This window comes from Pleurodeles waltl, chromosome 1_1 (genome assembly GCF_031143425.1).
Source record: "Pleurodeles waltl isolate 20211129_DDA chromosome 1_1, aPleWal1.hap1.20221129, whole genome shotgun sequence".
Taxonomy (NCBI): domain Eukaryota; kingdom Metazoa; phylum Chordata; class Amphibia; order Caudata; family Salamandridae; genus Pleurodeles; species Pleurodeles waltl.
In genome coordinates, this window is record NC_090436.1 from 993,731,136 (window position 1) to 993,747,664 (window position 16,529).

Genomic DNA, 16,529 nt, shown 5'->3' on the forward strand with positions numbered 1-16,529 from the left:
ATCATTATTTGGAGATCTGATTCCCTTGTCAGCAAAGTTGGGCAAGATCCTAAAAACAGCTTTCTTGGATCTGTGCTCTTCACCTGTGTGTCTACAGCCTCTCAAATGTGGTGGGTGTTTTATTCAAGATATCTTAAAAGCCTGTGACCGAAAGGTTGTGCCTTAAACCAAATACTGCAGTGAGCTCTGGTCGAGTTCTTGCTTACAAAATGTGAGATAAGTATATCTAAAATAATCTACAATGCTGTTCTGCAGAATTGATTTATTGAAGAAAAATCATAATGAAAAGAACAATTTGAACATAAGACACAGCTTTTTTTATTCTTTAGAAGGTAGTGCTTCTGTTATTCCAACTGATAGTAAAGACCAGGCGTTTCTTTTCAATTCCGATGAGCTGCTTTCCTCATTCTGTAATGAAACAGAGTCATAATAGGTTATGTTATACTGTGGATGTAGTGGTGATTTAAATAATTTTTTGCACAGCACCCAGAGTAATGTCAGCAACACAGAGATGGAAATTGTTCAACAAATTAATATTTATTAACATCTAAGTTTATTTTTTAAAGGTACAAATGTTCTGTGTTCTACACACCACTGTAAAATGCTAACACCATTTGCGCCTTCTTGCACCTTTCGCTTCACTAATCTCAATATTTAGTTTCCCTCTAATCTCCCTGTGCTGCTACACAATTCTATTAATTAAAGCTACTCAGTTCATACCTCAGGACTAGACTCCTGTTTGGACTGAACTCCATCTACTTTCTTCTCACTGTCAAAATGACTCTAAAGTTCCCACCCACCTTGGCTCAGTGGTAGTCACAATTCATTCTCTTGCACAACCATTCCCTCCCATTTACCCTCAGTGTGAATATGTAGAAATGTATATATGTGAATATTTTAGGTTGTCTATCCTGTATTTGGACTCTCACTCAACAGTTATCATGCATTAAATTCAGCCAAACTGTATATAACCTTTTACACCAAATGTTGATGCAATGTACAGAACCTCTTGACATTATGGGCCTCATTCCAGCCCTGGCGGTCTATGACCACCAGGGTGGAGGCCGGCTGAAGCACCGCCAACAGGCTGGCGGTGCTTCATTTCGTATTCCGACCGCGGCTGTGAAGCCGCGGTCGCCCAGCCGGGTCCGGCGGTTTTCCACCGGATTTCCCACGGCTGGGGGAATCCTCCATGGCGGCGCTGCTTGCAGCACCGCCATGGGGATTCCGACCCCCTTCCCGCCATCCTGTTCCTGGCGGTTTGGGAGGGTGAGCAGAAGTGCATCTTCACACTGGACGTATCACAAAGTAAAATATAAAAATAAGTCTTTAATGTTCTAGATTAATAAATTGTGAACACCCAAATAAGAAGTGCTGCTATTTTCTTCCAATCTCATTGTTCCGTGTGGCAGTCCAATATGAACATTTTGAAGGAGCAGTTGGGCAAAAAAAAAATTTGAGTGCAAAATCAGAAGTAGTGTGACTATAAACAAATTGGATTGCATCCAATTGTAATTTGGCTGTAAATGTGATCAGTGTAATATACAGTACAATATGTCTGCCTAAGGTAGGATGGTAATGTTACTAAGAAGACATTCTATATCGGTACAAGTTTCTTTTTCACATAATTTGCCAAGGGTTCACTGGTGAAGTTTGTGGTCCATTGGGATGCAGCATCACTAAATTTGCAGTGAAGGTGGCTTTTCTTTCCCACTGCAGTCCTTTTATTTACTCAGGCTGTGATTGGTGACCACCTCCTGCTGGAAATTTCCAGAAGAGAGGGCTGCTGTCATCCGTGCCTTTCTTTTAGTGACATATAGCTTTAAGCAATCTCATTTATGTTTATTTATCATTCACCTTTGTTTAGATTGAGACCCTTCACCTGCAGTATATAGTTGTTTAATAAGTCAAAAAAGACCTTACACAAATGCCACCTGGACTTGGGAAATGCAGATACCACTGGGTTCTTTTCCACCCCAGTACAATGTTTCCATATCATTCCAAAATTCTGTGGCTTATTTACATGAATCTGATGCGTTGCCATCAGTGCATCAGATTTCTTGTGCTACCCTGCGCCCCCTAATGACGCTATGGTAGTGCTGTATTTGCTGTACAGTGCTCCATGGTGCACAGTGTCCACAGATGTGTCAGAAATTCTGACACATCTGTGGTACTAAAACTACGCATTACTGGACTAATATTTAAAAATGACACTATTCCAGCAATAACAGGAGGACTCCATTAAAAAAAAAACCCTGTCAGTTTAACGCCTGCTCTAAGCAGGCATTAAAAAAGTGATGCTGTCAAGGTATAGCACAACGCAGTGAAATCTTGTAGATTTCCCTGCACTAGTTCTGCATGGCTATTAACAAGAGAATGCCAACCTTGCATACATTATACCTGATGCAGGTATAGTGTGGCACAAGGCTTTAGAAACTGGTGCAATGGTCCTATTGTACCAGTCTGTAAATGTTGTGCACTGTGGGGGACTGCTTTCTGGAACTGCTGCATCAAAAAAAGTGATACAACAGTGGTACAAAGTGCTTGTAAATAAGTCCCTCTGTGGTTTACCTGCAATAATTATGCCAATTAGGAGGGGAAGAAAGCAAATGAAATCTATGTACTGCTGATAATCGTAATTCAGACACAAACTGCATTTGTTGTTTCAGAAACAAGATTATGGGGCACTCAAAATGAGGCAGTACATCACGAAATGAAAGTAACTTGTATTATTTGCTGTGCCAGCTCCAGACTTTAGGACCTTTCCAGAAGGAGATACATTTGAAGGCTAAGCAAAAAGGTAATAACAGCGCATTCCAGTCTGCAAGTTCACATCAAGCAGAGAGTGTTAAATGTTTGTTACCAAATGTTGGAGTTGCAGGATCCTTTGCTGGTATGGCTTAAAAGCCACCAGACTTGCATTTTTAAGCCACCAAACAGAAGAATTCGGCACCAATCACATATGGGATGGATCTATAAGAATCTGTGTTTGTGGTTGTGATTGGATTACTGTAATATACTATGATGTGCACTTGAATCACCAAAAAGTTCAATCTTGCTCTTCAAGTAGTTCAGAACTAGTTTGACAAAGTGTATTCGAACCAAGAGAAACAGGCGGGAGCTCTACACAGACTCAAGCCGGTTCCATGAAGTGGTTGGAGACTGGAATGTGGAGTTTGCCAGCTACATTTGTATAGTCCCTTCATTTCATTCTCACTGTTTAAATTGAGACTCTTTTGAATAATGCTGACATTGAAATAAATTGTGTAAAGGTTTTACTTATATTCAGTTTGTTGCAGTGATGGAATGTGGTTGATGCATCATTGACTTTCTGTAACCTAATTTCCATCCTTTATGTGGCCTCATGTTCAAACGTGCATGTGAATGAATATATTGTTCTCGATATGTGTCCAATTGCATTTTAATAAAGACATGCTTGTTTGGGAGGGTCAGGTTAACCAAACTTGTATTGTGACATTGACAGCTCTAGGGAAGCAACATGGTTGGACTGGGTACAATATTGTGCTATCATATTTGTAGAGCTGCTAGGCATATTTGCACACATGCCCTTGAGGCTAGTGCTAACAACACATATTTTGGTGAAAGTGTTTGTTTTTCTAGCTATCATAAAGAGCTGTTTCATCTTGCATTACTCTTATATTGATCAATGTTAAGAATGTTGATGAAGGTGAAAAAAGAGTGTGGTTGTTGTGAATTCCAATTATTGGCCTCTTGTTGTTTGGAAAATATACATTCAGTAACAGCAATTTCCACACAAGTGATCAAATACTTATATATTATTTACTGGTGTATGCATCACGTACCTGATTTCCTATTTAACCTTGAGCTGTGGAAGCCTTTGTTGTAGTGGGGGTAGTTGTTGTTGGTGTAGTAGTAGTTGGAGTAGTAGTTGTCGGAGTAGTAGTAGTTGGGGTAGTAGTGGTCGGAGTAGTAGTGGTTGGAGTAGTAGTGGTTGGAGTCGTTGTACGACGATGATAATGATGCTTCTTTTTGTGCCATCTTTTTTCATGTGACTGGAAAATAGAGAACACAATAAAAATATGTCTCACTCTTATAAATTATAATACAAATGTACATAAAATATTATACCATATTCTTTGAAGAGGTGTGTGAATGATTTTGCTCACTATAGGCACACAAAGCAGGACATACCAACAAAGGTTTATTTCCACGGACAGCAAACACCAGTTCAATGTTTTAAGACCTAAAACACGTTTGCTGCAGGCAGTCACCCTTTTTTATATATAAATATGGCTCTGTATGGTGTTGTTAGGACCCATTCACATCCTTCCCCCAAAAAACACAAAAAAACTAAAATTCATGGACTGAAGTATGAAGGTCTATTGACCATCAATGTATTCTGTCCACAAAGTAACCTAGTTGTGAACACTTTCGAGCAGAGCTGCTGCTTAACACCATAATATGTTTGCATAGAATGTAGGAGAAAAAAAAGAAAACTGAAATTTCCCCTGCAAGTTTACTCCATTGCTTGGATGTAGCTTTCTGAAATTTAATAACTCATAAATCTTTTCAAAAATATACCTGAAAACGTTTTGAAATATATAGCTTACATTGAAAGAAGAGGCAGATGACTTGGGGGTTGGGGGGAATTTGTAACAGAGAATTATGAAGGGTAAAAAGTGTATTGTAGTGATGTGTTTTCATGTTGGGATTCTGAGTGACATTATAGATAGATTGAGCTTTTCTCCTGGTGTCTATTTGGTGTCACTTAGAACACCTTCGTGAAAAACCATCCCATATTTCACTGTTAACCATCTATAATTCTATATGCAATGCATGGCCCTCACAGAAAGCCACTGGCATAAACAAATGTATTCTAAACTAAATAATTTACTACTATGATGTAGCAACAATGGGTAACAGATCTTGTTAACTATAGTTCCTACGTCATAAACAAATACTAGGCTGTCCTGGCTGGGCTCTCTGAGGGCTTGTCAAAGCAGCACCGGAGAGTGTGCACAGCTTCTCAAAGAGATGGAAGGGAAAGCACAGAGAGTTGTTGAGGATGGGTGTTTTCAAATTTGGGACAGGGAAGACAACACATGGCTTCCTCATTAATCGTCCTCGTATGTTTAGAGCTGAAAGCATGGGCAAATGTATTCGAGGGCCATACATAACATAACATTATAGCTGGGTTAAAAGCAAATTACAAGGATGTTACCCATCTGCCATCTGTAATTCCATATGTTATTATTGCTTCCATTCAAAGCCTTTATTGTAATACCAAACTCTAAATTGGAATACAAACTTCTATGACATAATGAAAATCTGAAGCAAAAGTTCTTTCCCATTGTTGCTGTCATAAAGGTATTCCCCATTTCTCTGACATGGCTCCCTGATAGCCTGTCAGAGCAGCACTGCTACTCACATTGTTTTGGTAAGCAAAAGGGAGGAAGCGCTCAAAGGTGTGAAGAAGGAAGTCTGTTTATTTTCAACATTTGGGACAGGAAGGAGAGGCCATCTTATGTAATGACTCTTCTCTCCTTGAATAGCAGTTGAAAAATGGAGCAAATGAGTTTGGAGACAATGTATAACATAAAATTAAAGATCAGTAACTGTAATAGCCCTGATGTTTTTATCTAGAGGCGCTGACTGGCATCATAGACATGACAAACTTTGCACTTGTGATCTAGTTGATGTTTACGCAGAACCTCTTGGTGAAAAATATTGCTGATGTTCACTGTTACCTATCTATAATTCTTTATGTTAATCATTACCTATGTCAATATAAAGTGCTCTCTACATTTGTAAATTCTTAGTGCACCGGTGCACATGGGACACACCTTCACATGTGCACAGTCATCGTTTATACTGTTTCTTTCATTTTTCCCACGACTGAAATTATTTTTACAAATTATAAAGATGTTGTTTTCCTTCAGTTTTAAGGATGTGGATTCCCCATTTGAGTTCAAGAAAGGTATTTACTCAATAATCAAGTGGGCTAATTTTATGGACATGTAAATCCCTTTGTGAGTGCAACTTCAAGTTTTCGTAATACCAAATTTTAATTTGCAATTTTTCATACAAGTAAGACCTACACCAAAAAAAGTCTTAATTTTGTGAGTCCAGCTTCAAACATTTTCTTGCAGCACAAAGCAGCCGATTCTGATGTGTTCATCCCATCAACACTGACCAAATTCACAATTTACATTTGCCTTATTTCCCAAGCATAGACATGTAGAAATGAGAGTCTGAAGATTTCAGGCCAAAAACAAAACAATTTGAAGCATCTAACATCAAACCTACTGATGATGGCAGGTTTTATTCATAACGTTTGTTGATTTTATCCTTCATAATGATCCTGATTTCCAAATACATACACTGAGAGGATTCACTTCTCGGGGACTGAGTAATAAAACATGATACAGATGTAGAACTATTACAGGTTGACTGATCAGCAGGCCTTAGGAAATTAGAGCACACTCGTTAAATAGATTTTATATTTCAAGCCTTTACCACACAAGCTTTTCATTGGAACAAAGCTAAAAGGACACCATGGGTCATATCATGATTGGCTTTAATGGGCAGCTCTGAGCCCTGCGCCTATTTTATGCTTCTGCAAGGCAAACAATCTATGAGTTTATTCTGATATTTGTCTCAGTTACTGCTTTAATTTCTGACAATTCCACACAGAAACATCGAGAAAACATTGCCTTTTTATGTTTCCGGTTTGTGCTGTCTGAAAATAAAGTATTAACTCAGAGAAATATTGAGTTAAATGAATTCATTTTGTGCCCCACTTGTGCATAAAATAGGTGCTTGACTGTACTTTATCATTAAAACCCATCATGAAATGGACCCATATAACTAAATTCAACAAGAAAACACATTAAGACATAATTATACGTGAATTGCTGATATGTTGCATATCTGCCCAATATATTTTGGAATAATGTCAAGACAAAGCAGGAAAGTGACATGTCTCAGGTCAAACATTGAGTCAGACTCAGCCTATCTCACCCATCTGCATTTACGTGTGTCCTCTCTAAAGGATTAGAAGTCAAGATGAACTGAAGTATTTCAAAGAATGTAAGGAACAGTGTGGATATGGTTGGTCCATGTCTCTAATAGTCCTTCCAAACATGGAATTAAATACCTACCTAAGTAAACATAATTGATTTAAATTGAATTGTATCCTTCCTTTAATTTTATCTAAATTCTTATTGATGGTCCAGGTGGTGTAAAGTTTAAGGTCATTCATTCACAGAAGCCCAAATATGAACCACAGACAGACTAGAAAAATATTTTTTACAGGACAGGAAATTCAGATACCATGAACCAAAAAAGAAATTTTGCATAGAAAGGTACATTGTCATGGTCTCTGTAGGAAGTAAGAAACTATTGAACAGAATGTCCTATACTTACGCCACTGTCACTTGCACTCCTCTCATCCCGTTCAAAGGCCTGAAAAGGATAGAAGATAAATATTCAGAAGAAAAAATGCTCTTAGCCAGGTGTAGTTGAGGTGTAATGCAATGCAAGAGTGATACTTTTTTCAATCATTAAATTAAAGTTACCTTTAGCACTTGTTACTGATACATTCAGCACCCATCTCTAAGTCAGAATCAGTGGCATAAGACTGCTGTCCCATCCAACAGTTTCCACGCTGATTCCAAATCCTACCATTGACAACCTCTGGATTGCTACCCCAATCTTCACCTCATGCCAATCATTTGGCAATGAGCCCTTCGTTATTTACAACTGCTGCAAAGCAGGGTCTAAATGAGGTCAAATCTGCCATGTGCATTTCACAAACAGCTCACTTATTCACTAAGAGTCAGTGTGGGAGAACTTACCAATTGTGTATTGTAGGTGTTCCATTCCAGAAAGGTGGTGGTAGTTAGTAATGAAATGTGTTAAATGGTGAATAGTTCCAGTAGTAACATACTGCCCATTAAGTAAGTAAGAAACACATTTCAACAGTGATTTGCATTTGACCAAGTGCCAGTGGCAGAGAAACAGTGGCTTTCCATTCACAGGAAAATTGAGCTTTATTAAAGGTTGAGCTGCAAATGTGCTAAAACATGCCATGCACTCCATATTTCTATTTTTATTTCCTGAAGATCAGAAATTACCCTACTTGTTTCCATTTCCTTATGATCAGTATACGATTTTGTGTTCTGCTAGTGACCTATCAAATGCAGTCAGTAATTACTACTGGTTTATTTACTACTGGTACTAATTACATACCATTGTCAGTTCTATATAGCACCAACAGTACTAATATTAATACCTAATACAGCAGGACTGCAGTGGATTGCCATATTACAGCTGTTAATCCTTCCAGAACAGGTTCTCAGTATTTCAGACTCCACAGGTTCATAGGAGGGTTTGAATTTAATTATAATCTTAAACATAACTCTTGACATTAACAGGACATATATATGTCCTGAGTCAGCCACCGCCAATCATAGCTCATGCCTAGTTGATCACCATTTAATGATTCAGTATTATACTGGGCACTTCAACCACCCAACAGAGTGGGAAAAAGAGAGGAAAAAAAGCCTGATTTAGATTTTGACAGATGGAATACTCTTTCAAAAGGTGGCAGATGTGTTGTCCACCATATTGCAAGTTTCATAGGACATAATGCACTTTTAATAATGTGGATGGGAAGTTCAGCACACTTGTGAGGCTCACATGCTTTTCCCTGCTGCACAAATATCTTTGAAAAACAAGGTACTCAATAAATGTTTGCAAATAAAAAATGTGGGACTTCTGCTATCGGTGGAAGCTCCTTATCATGAAGAGGAGGCAATGAAAGAAGAACCTTCGACGTGGAAGAAAAGGCAAGGGATTCTACATTATTAACTCTCTGCAAATTAATAACATATACGACTTTGTTAGTATTGCGACTCTCTGTTTTACCTGAGTCACATGAGGCAAAAAACTTCCATAGAGTATCCAAAGACAAGAGAGAGAGGGGAAGTGTGGTAGCAAAATGTTCATGTCAGGGATGGGGTGAGAGAGAGAGCAAGGAATGGGTGGAGAGCATAAGCCTAAAGTGCAGGAGCAACAGTTTCAATGCAGGCAGCTCCTGTTCATTCTCAGATGATGTAATGCAATCAAGGGGCAATGTGTTACAGGACATTCTAAGCAGTGTGGTTGGATGAGAACAAGAAACCATTCTAGTATAGAAGATTGGGAGCTCCATTAAAGACCACAATATAGGGGGAGAATGATTGCTGATAAAGGGTCTCCCACCAAAATTCTAATATAAAGCACTTAAGCCTGCAACCCCTGTATAAAAGCATGTCTCTAATTTCTTTATTATTGGTGTCAAGTGATTGGCTCAGTCATTTACCCCTCGAGGGCGAATGTTCTAATCAGTAAAACAAAGGTTTCATGGAGCCAGAGGGGGTTGAAATCCCATTGGACTCCATGTCCCCTTTGTTCACAGCAGCATCTGTGAAAGTCAAACATTGGAATGTTAATGCTCTGGGCTTTTACCAGACTAGAAGCCTGTTGCCCTCCATTGTCTTCTATAGAGAGCTCAACATTCCAATTTTCTAATAAAATTTAATACTGTTGAGTTCTGACGTCACAATACCTGCTGCCAGAGCCAGCAGTCAGGGTGAAAGGCAGGTTGGGTCACAGACCATAAAGAAGCTGTTTAAGGCAATGTAAACACTAAATCACTTTTCTTTATTCTGCTCTATTTAATAAGCAAGCAGAGGCAATATGTTTAATTTTGCACTCATTAGACAGAGAAAAGCTAGAATCTTTCTACATGTTTGTATGCATTTAGAGCTACTGCAGTTTAAAAAAAAATAACTGACATATTGAACTGTTTCTAACATCTGTTTGCAACAAACAACTACCAGGTTTTGATGTGTTTAATTTTGCTCTAGAGGTTTTATTTTTATTATTCTTGTTTTCAAACATGCTCACTCTTTCATTTGAAAGAGCTGCACACCAAGGCCCATATTTATGGATTTTGTCACACAGGGCAGAAAGTAACCTTGCTGTGCTGCCCTGCTTCACATGGAAAGAGCAGGAAGGCACCATATTTATACAATATGGTGCATTCCCGTCCTTTTTCGTTAGCTGGTGCCATTTTTGCCTTCTAGCCCGAACACAGACATCCTTCTACCATGATGAAAGGGTGCCTGTGTGGCATGTGGGGTTGTTTTGTGCAGGTAGGGGCACTTTCCTGCATAAAAATAATCCTGAGAGGACTTTTCATTTTTTTATGTATGCTGCAGAATACTGCACACACAGAAAGAGGAAAAAAACAAAGAGAAATAATGATATTTCTCCTGGTTATTTCTCTCCTGGGGACGCCGAGCTTTTTGGTGCATTCCCAGGTTTACCAGGTTTGGCAAAAATACAAATACATGAAAAACTATTGGAGTTGAGTGGACACACCCACGCAGTCCCCTGTAGTGCCTCCTTATGCCCAGAGTAATGCAACACAGTGATTTGAGCTGCCTTACATTACTCCAGATTTGTGAAGCCATTCAAAGCCATGAAAAGTGGCTTTGAATGGCTTAAAATATCTGATGTACCTGATGTTGCATGGTGCAAGCATGGTTCAACCCTCTTGTAAATATGCCCCTGACATTTTCAGTCATTTGTGGGAAAGGGGATGGTGTGTCCCTGTATTCCATTGGATAAAATATCCCCGGCGTACATGATATAGGCATTGCAAGTCACCTTAGAGTTCCATAACCTTATAAAGGAACTCGGCCTTCGGCCTCATTCCACTATATAGGTAAGGAATTTCTTAGTGACTTTCAATATACTCATAATGTTCGCCAGGGAGTACTGTATCACTTATATTGCACTTTTTGTTTCCCCTTTTAATAAACAATGCTTTGTCCTTAATTCATGGTTGGTTCAAAAATAATCTACTGATAGTTTACTGTCCTCTCTTCCCTTATCGACCCGGATTGCACAGTAGAGGCTTTAAGAACCAGTATAGTAAATCACTTATGTTAGGCATGGATATCTCACAGTTGTTATTCCAAACTGGTGCTGTTCGTCTGCATCTTAAGTGATTTCAAACTAAATATTACACATTGTGCATACCCTAAGAGGGCACTTCAGGACTGTTCAATATTTAATGTCATTTTCAAGGACAGACAAATGTAAAAATGCTTCAAACACCCAGACAATCCAACAGCACCATTTGGGCCTTAAGAGTGCACTAGAAAGTGTTTCCAAATTCAATTTTTAGGAAACGGACAATCCTTGAGTGAGACTAACAAAGTACCACATGTCTGCTACTGCTCCACACACCATCACTCACCGCAATGCAAACGGCTAAGGCCAGAAGGCAGGACACCACAACCAAGGTCCTCATCTTCTATTATTGGTATCTGTAAGGAAATAGGAAAAACAATGAATGGTTAATTAAGAGAAAATATCTGAATTAATACATTATCTTTGTGATTGGAAGAACATTTGCACCTATTTGTCAAGGGTTAAAATTGACTCATTTTTTTATAAATGTAACCTATATTCAGCACCACTGAAGTTATGCAACAACAAAGAGTAGCGAAAGGCAAATTATGTGACAAGGCACGGCCCATTTTGTAATCTTTAGGTAATGAAAGCTAATTAGGCAGCCCACGTTGTGGCAAAATGATGTAGCTATTTTACTATTTAGCACACTTTCATATAAAATCGAGGCCAGTGCAACAACATGGGCTCCTTGAGAAATAAATACTATATAGATGTAGCAGATATTCCCACAAAGTTTTTTTAGACGAATAAAACAACTTGTGTAAAAACACAGAAAAAACATGTTATTAGCATTCACCTTTCCACCACCCAGAGTAGGGCACCGTGTAAAACAGACGCAGTGTGGCACTGTGCAGAAAACAAGCTTATTTATATAGATTTTACAGCGATGAATGGCGTGTCTCACTTATTCAGCAACACACAGATATGTTTACTTCTCTTCAGTTTGTGTTTGCCCCATTTCACGCAATAGCAGGACATCTGGAAACGTCTCTTTCCGTTCATAGAAATTGCACTGCAAACAGACAAAGGGGGTCATTCTGACTCCCGCCGGCTGCGGTAACTGCGGTGCCGGCGGGAGCCGCCAGAATACCGCTGCGCGGTCAGAAGACCGCCGCGGTTATTCTGTGTTTCCCACTGGGCAGGCGGGCGACTGCCAGAAGGCCGCCCGCCCGCCCAGCGGGAAACCCCTTTCCACGAGGATGCCGGCTCCGAATGGAGCCGGCGGAGTGGAAAGGGTGCGACGGGTGCAGTTGCACCCGTCGCGAATTTCAGTGTCTCCTTTGCAGACACTGAAATTCTCAGTGGGGCCCTGTTACTGGGGCCCCTGCAGTGCCCATGCCATTGGCATGGGCACTGCAGGGGCCCCCAGGGGCCCCACGACACCCCATACCGCCATCCTGTTCCTGGCGGCCAAAGCCGCCAGGAACAGGATGGCGGTATGGGGGTCGGAATCCCCAGGGCGGCGCAGATGGAGGATTCCCCAGGGCAGCGGAAAACCGGCGGTACACCGCCGGTTTTCCGTTTCTGACCGCGGATGTACCGCCGCGGTCAGAATGCCCTTGGGAGCACCGCCAGCCTGTTGGCGGTGCTCCCGCGGTCCCCGGCCCTGGCGGTCCATGACCGCCAGGGTCGGAATGACCGCCAAAATCCTTTCTGCCAGATAATTAAAGGTTGTTCCGAGTATCTGGACAAACCTTTCACCTGTTTGCATGCGCAATGTGGCATTCGGGAGCCGAAAAGGGGCAATTTATCGACATTAAAATGTCAGTCATTTTGTTGCACCACTAAATGCTGCATTTTAATAACTTTTTATCTGTTAAATCAGAAGCTATTTTCAGCATCAAACTATTCAGCACTTTTTTCAGCTAATTATTATTCCTGCAGAAATGTTGTTGCTATGCCATCATGTTTTTCTACTGGCCCTATGCATAGTGATGTAGGCTTGCCTTACAGTGTGAGAGCCCTTTCATTGAATTTTGTGTGTTATTGTGCAAGATTAATACGAGATAGTCATATGTAATACGTTGAGACAAAACGGACAAATATAACAGAGAAAAAAATAAGTTTAGACTTTTGTTAGCTAAACTGTATGCTGTTGTCTCTTTTGCTACAATTTAACCACATTGTGTTATTTTTAATTAAATGGAAAATAATTTATGAAGGCATTCACAAACATTCAGAGTGTTTTTTCACCTAATTTAGGAAGCTAAGTTAGAGTCATCAAAACCAGGTGTAATACATATGCTCTATGGGACAGGTACGCTGTAATTCCTTCCTGAGGCAACACTACCTGTCATGAAAAGCAAGATGAAGGGCCATTCGCACCTTAAAAACTACTGTAAACCATCGGATTTTCGACTGTATAAGATTAAATATACACATGGGAATCTACAAATTGTACAGATTTCCATGTAACGGCCTGTGGATTTTTGTGAATTCACTGGTATTTGGAAATCTATGTAAACCATACAACCAAATCCAACAAATCATATATTCCAGTCTGCCTTTTTTTGAGACTCATGTCCAGAATCTCGTTTTCAAATTGAGGCTATGAGCAAAATTTCGGTACATCACTCAGCAAGGGGCTTTGCTTATCAATGCAATATATGGATAGGCAGGAGTTAAAACAACCTTCTGCGAGCTCGAATTTTAGAGGAATCAATTCCAAATATATATTTAATCCAAAAGTATGCCCTTTTTCATTTACAGAATTTGAAATCGAGACCGAAGGACAGATAAGCAATATGTATTTTTACACAGAAAATGTGAAACATATAAATACTATCTCTCACAAGGAATTTGTTCGAAAATTAAACATCTGGATGCCCATCTTAATCATGGGATTGCTTTTGTGGACCACTTGGTCCAGGAAGACATGTATTGTAGAGATTCACTCCCAGGCTTTGCATGTGTGTAACAAAAACAAATAGAAGTGGGTTTCTTAATTCTAAACGCAATTATAAACTGTTTTATTAATGTCCAATCAAGTTGACTTTGAAATAATTCAGAAATGATCAAAACCTAAATCCACTCGACTGGTCACCTTTTCATCTATCTCTCTGACAATCAATCCGAAGCTAAAAAGAATTAACTTACCAATAGGATCTGGTACAAGGATCGTCTTCTGGTGCTTTTGTGGGTGAGATGGTGTTTGGTGTTACAATGCCTGCACCATTTATAGTGTTCGTTCAAGGGCCTGGCTTTCCCAGGATTAGGCCTCATTGTGTCATACATGTTATAGTGGGAGGAAATAATCCCCCACGATTATTCCTGATCTGGTTTCCTTGCCTACTGCTTTGAAAAGAAATATTTTGTGAAAACTGCGGTCTTGTTAAATAAACTAGGTAGACAGACGAAACTCCACACTTGAGTTGTTGAAGTTTCAGTGGCCATTCAAACCCAACTGAGGCGTTGTCTGACTCTTGTGAGTTCAATAATGCCTTTCAGATTTTGATTCTAGGAACTGGGTGCTTAAATTTAGAATTACTGATCCCTTAGCATTGTGCTCGCTTCTGGCTCACACGTACACCTCAGTGTGTCGCTATGATAGATAGGGCGATTATGAACGGAGTTGAAACTCTAGGTAGGTACTTGTGGGTCCGAATTTGCAACTTTTTGCCCTATGGTTAATTAGCAAAAATATCAATTTAACAAAATATCACAAATCAAAAAACGATTCCTCTCCTAATTTTAATTCTGTAGAGTTACTATAGATTTAATAAAAAGTTACAAATAATTCTTTTTAGGCTTTAAACAAATTAATTGAGGAAATTATATCCAAATATGACACTGTGCTCCATTAGTATTTTTCTGAGCCATTTCAGTTTAAAGAGTGTTTCACAAAACCGTCAACTTCATAGTGCAATGCTTTTCAGGAATTATGGTGAACTGTAAGAGTTGTTAAAACCGCTAGCAGATGGTTAGCGAAATATAGTAAAAAATTATACTTTTATGACACAAATTAACATTTAGAACTCAGAATCTTCAACAAAATAAAACACTTTGTATTAAAGGGTTGTTTAAATATGGGAGGAGATGCTACGAATGGTGTTGTGAAAATTAGTCCAAAACATATTGGAGAAACAATAAAAACATAGACAGAAAATCTAAATTTGCAAGACCAGAAAAGTACCTAATGAATGAAGGTGTTTGAAAACAAACCCGAGAATGCAAGAGTGTAAAAGGAGGGAAAGGTTTTTAGAACATTGAAATATTTGCACCATCATTAACAACAGTGGCATGGAAGGGGCATATTTGCCTAATAATGAGTATACAAAAAATGGTTATTTGTGCAACTCTGTATTTGGGGTTAACCATTATACTATGTGAGTTAGAATGCATCTTGTCAAATGTGTTCATTCTTGTAAACTAGCTTACATTTTGAAGACTGTAAATGTAAAAAAAATTCTAGTAATACTAACAAATGTTCTACTAGTCTGTGTTTCACAGTTCTCCAGATAAAAACGATACCTCATTTGTGAGGGTGAGCCTATGTCCTGCAATACGGAAGTTCTCAAAATCCACCTGGGAAACATCATAATATGTCCTTTGAAGTTCACTAATTCTTGCGATATGGCTAACTGAGGTATTTGGACCTCGGCTCGGTCGGCACCCAAGGAAACCTACCAAATGCAGACATTTCTGAAAAGGAGACAATCAACGTTGTCAAGGTTGATAAGGTCGCATGGATTCCAATACATTATCTTTACTATAGTGTCATGTAAATGGTATATTTTGGATAAAATGACAATTGTTTCCTCAAATTCGTATGAGAACCGAACCCTGAATCTGCAGTGATTCACAAAATTCCTGCCATTCAATCACCTAACTCTTCTCCCAATTAAATTGATACTCCATGTGTATGGGTGGGTCCATCACTCTGGACAAGAAAAATCCAATAAGGAAACATCAACATTTTTTCTCTCAAATTAATTCATCCAGGCAATGTAGGTAGGTGTGGAATTTGGGACTATCTATCAGCCCCTAAATAGGTCAGGCTATCCTATCCATTGACCCATTCGATCTGTGGCAAGTTGGATGTGAGGGTCATAGGTTTCCAACAGTAAAGTCAGTTGAGGCTTTGCCGTATGAAACTTAATGGTTTTCCCAACTACAAATAAAGCAGGGACCACAGATTTGACATTCAAAATGACCCCCGACATCATGAGATTTCTGCTGTTTCTCTAGAAATGTGAACACCATTCTCAGGTATGTGAAGCAGTTCTCCACTAGCCTCATCTCTAAAAAGTAGGCCATGGATGTGTCCTTTAACAAGCAATGAATATATAAACAACAATTCTACTATGCTGGATGGCCAGACACACTACTAGATGTCCCACTTACTAATCTCTTTGACCTAAGTCATGATAATTAAAAGCACACAAGACTATTGGCCCCACAGATTGACATTTAATCTCTTCTGATACGCACAAAGCACGGATTGACGAAATGAGATCCCTTAATATCCCTAAATAAGTCCAACTTAAAATTCCATATTGATCCCCCTCTTGATGATCAGA

General features: G+C 39.2%; 1 protein-coding gene across 1 annotated transcript; it reads right to left on the reverse strand.

Annotated features, from left to right (window-relative positions):
- Positions 1 to 247: 247 nt before the first annotated feature.
- LOC138286775 (adipocyte plasma membrane-associated protein Hemomucin-like) lies at positions 248 to 14,170 on the reverse strand. The gene is made up of 5 exons (XM_069227288.1): positions 14,107 to 14,170; positions 11,294 to 11,363; positions 7,408 to 7,446; positions 3,825 to 4,034; positions 248 to 408 (listed from the first exon to the last, which is right to left on the reverse strand). Exons 2-4 carry the CDS (start codon positions 11,345 to 11,347, stop codon positions 3,837 to 3,839), a joined length of 291 nt encoding a protein of 96 aa, XP_069083389.1. The 5' UTR covers positions 11,348 to 11,363; positions 14,107 to 14,170; the 3' UTR covers positions 248 to 408; positions 3,825 to 3,836.
- Positions 14,171 to 16,529: the final 2,359 nt, after the last annotated feature.

What these genes read in the sequence shown, in the direction of transcription:
- LOC138286775 (XM_069227288.1), bottom strand. Translation starts at nt 11,347, where the DNA reads ATGAGGACCTTGGTTGTGGTGTCCTGCCTTCTGGCCTTAGCCGTTTGC. An exon ending in CCTTAGCCGTTTGCATTGCG is followed by an intron (nt 7,447 to 11,293) that starts GTGAGTGATGGT and finishes TATCCTTTTCAG; the next exon opens with GCCTTTGAACGGGATGAGAG. An exon ending in GGAGTGCAAGTGACAGTGGC is followed by an intron (nt 4,035 to 7,407) that starts GTAAGTATAGGA and finishes TCTATTTTCCAG; the next exon opens with TCACATGAAAAAAGATGGCA.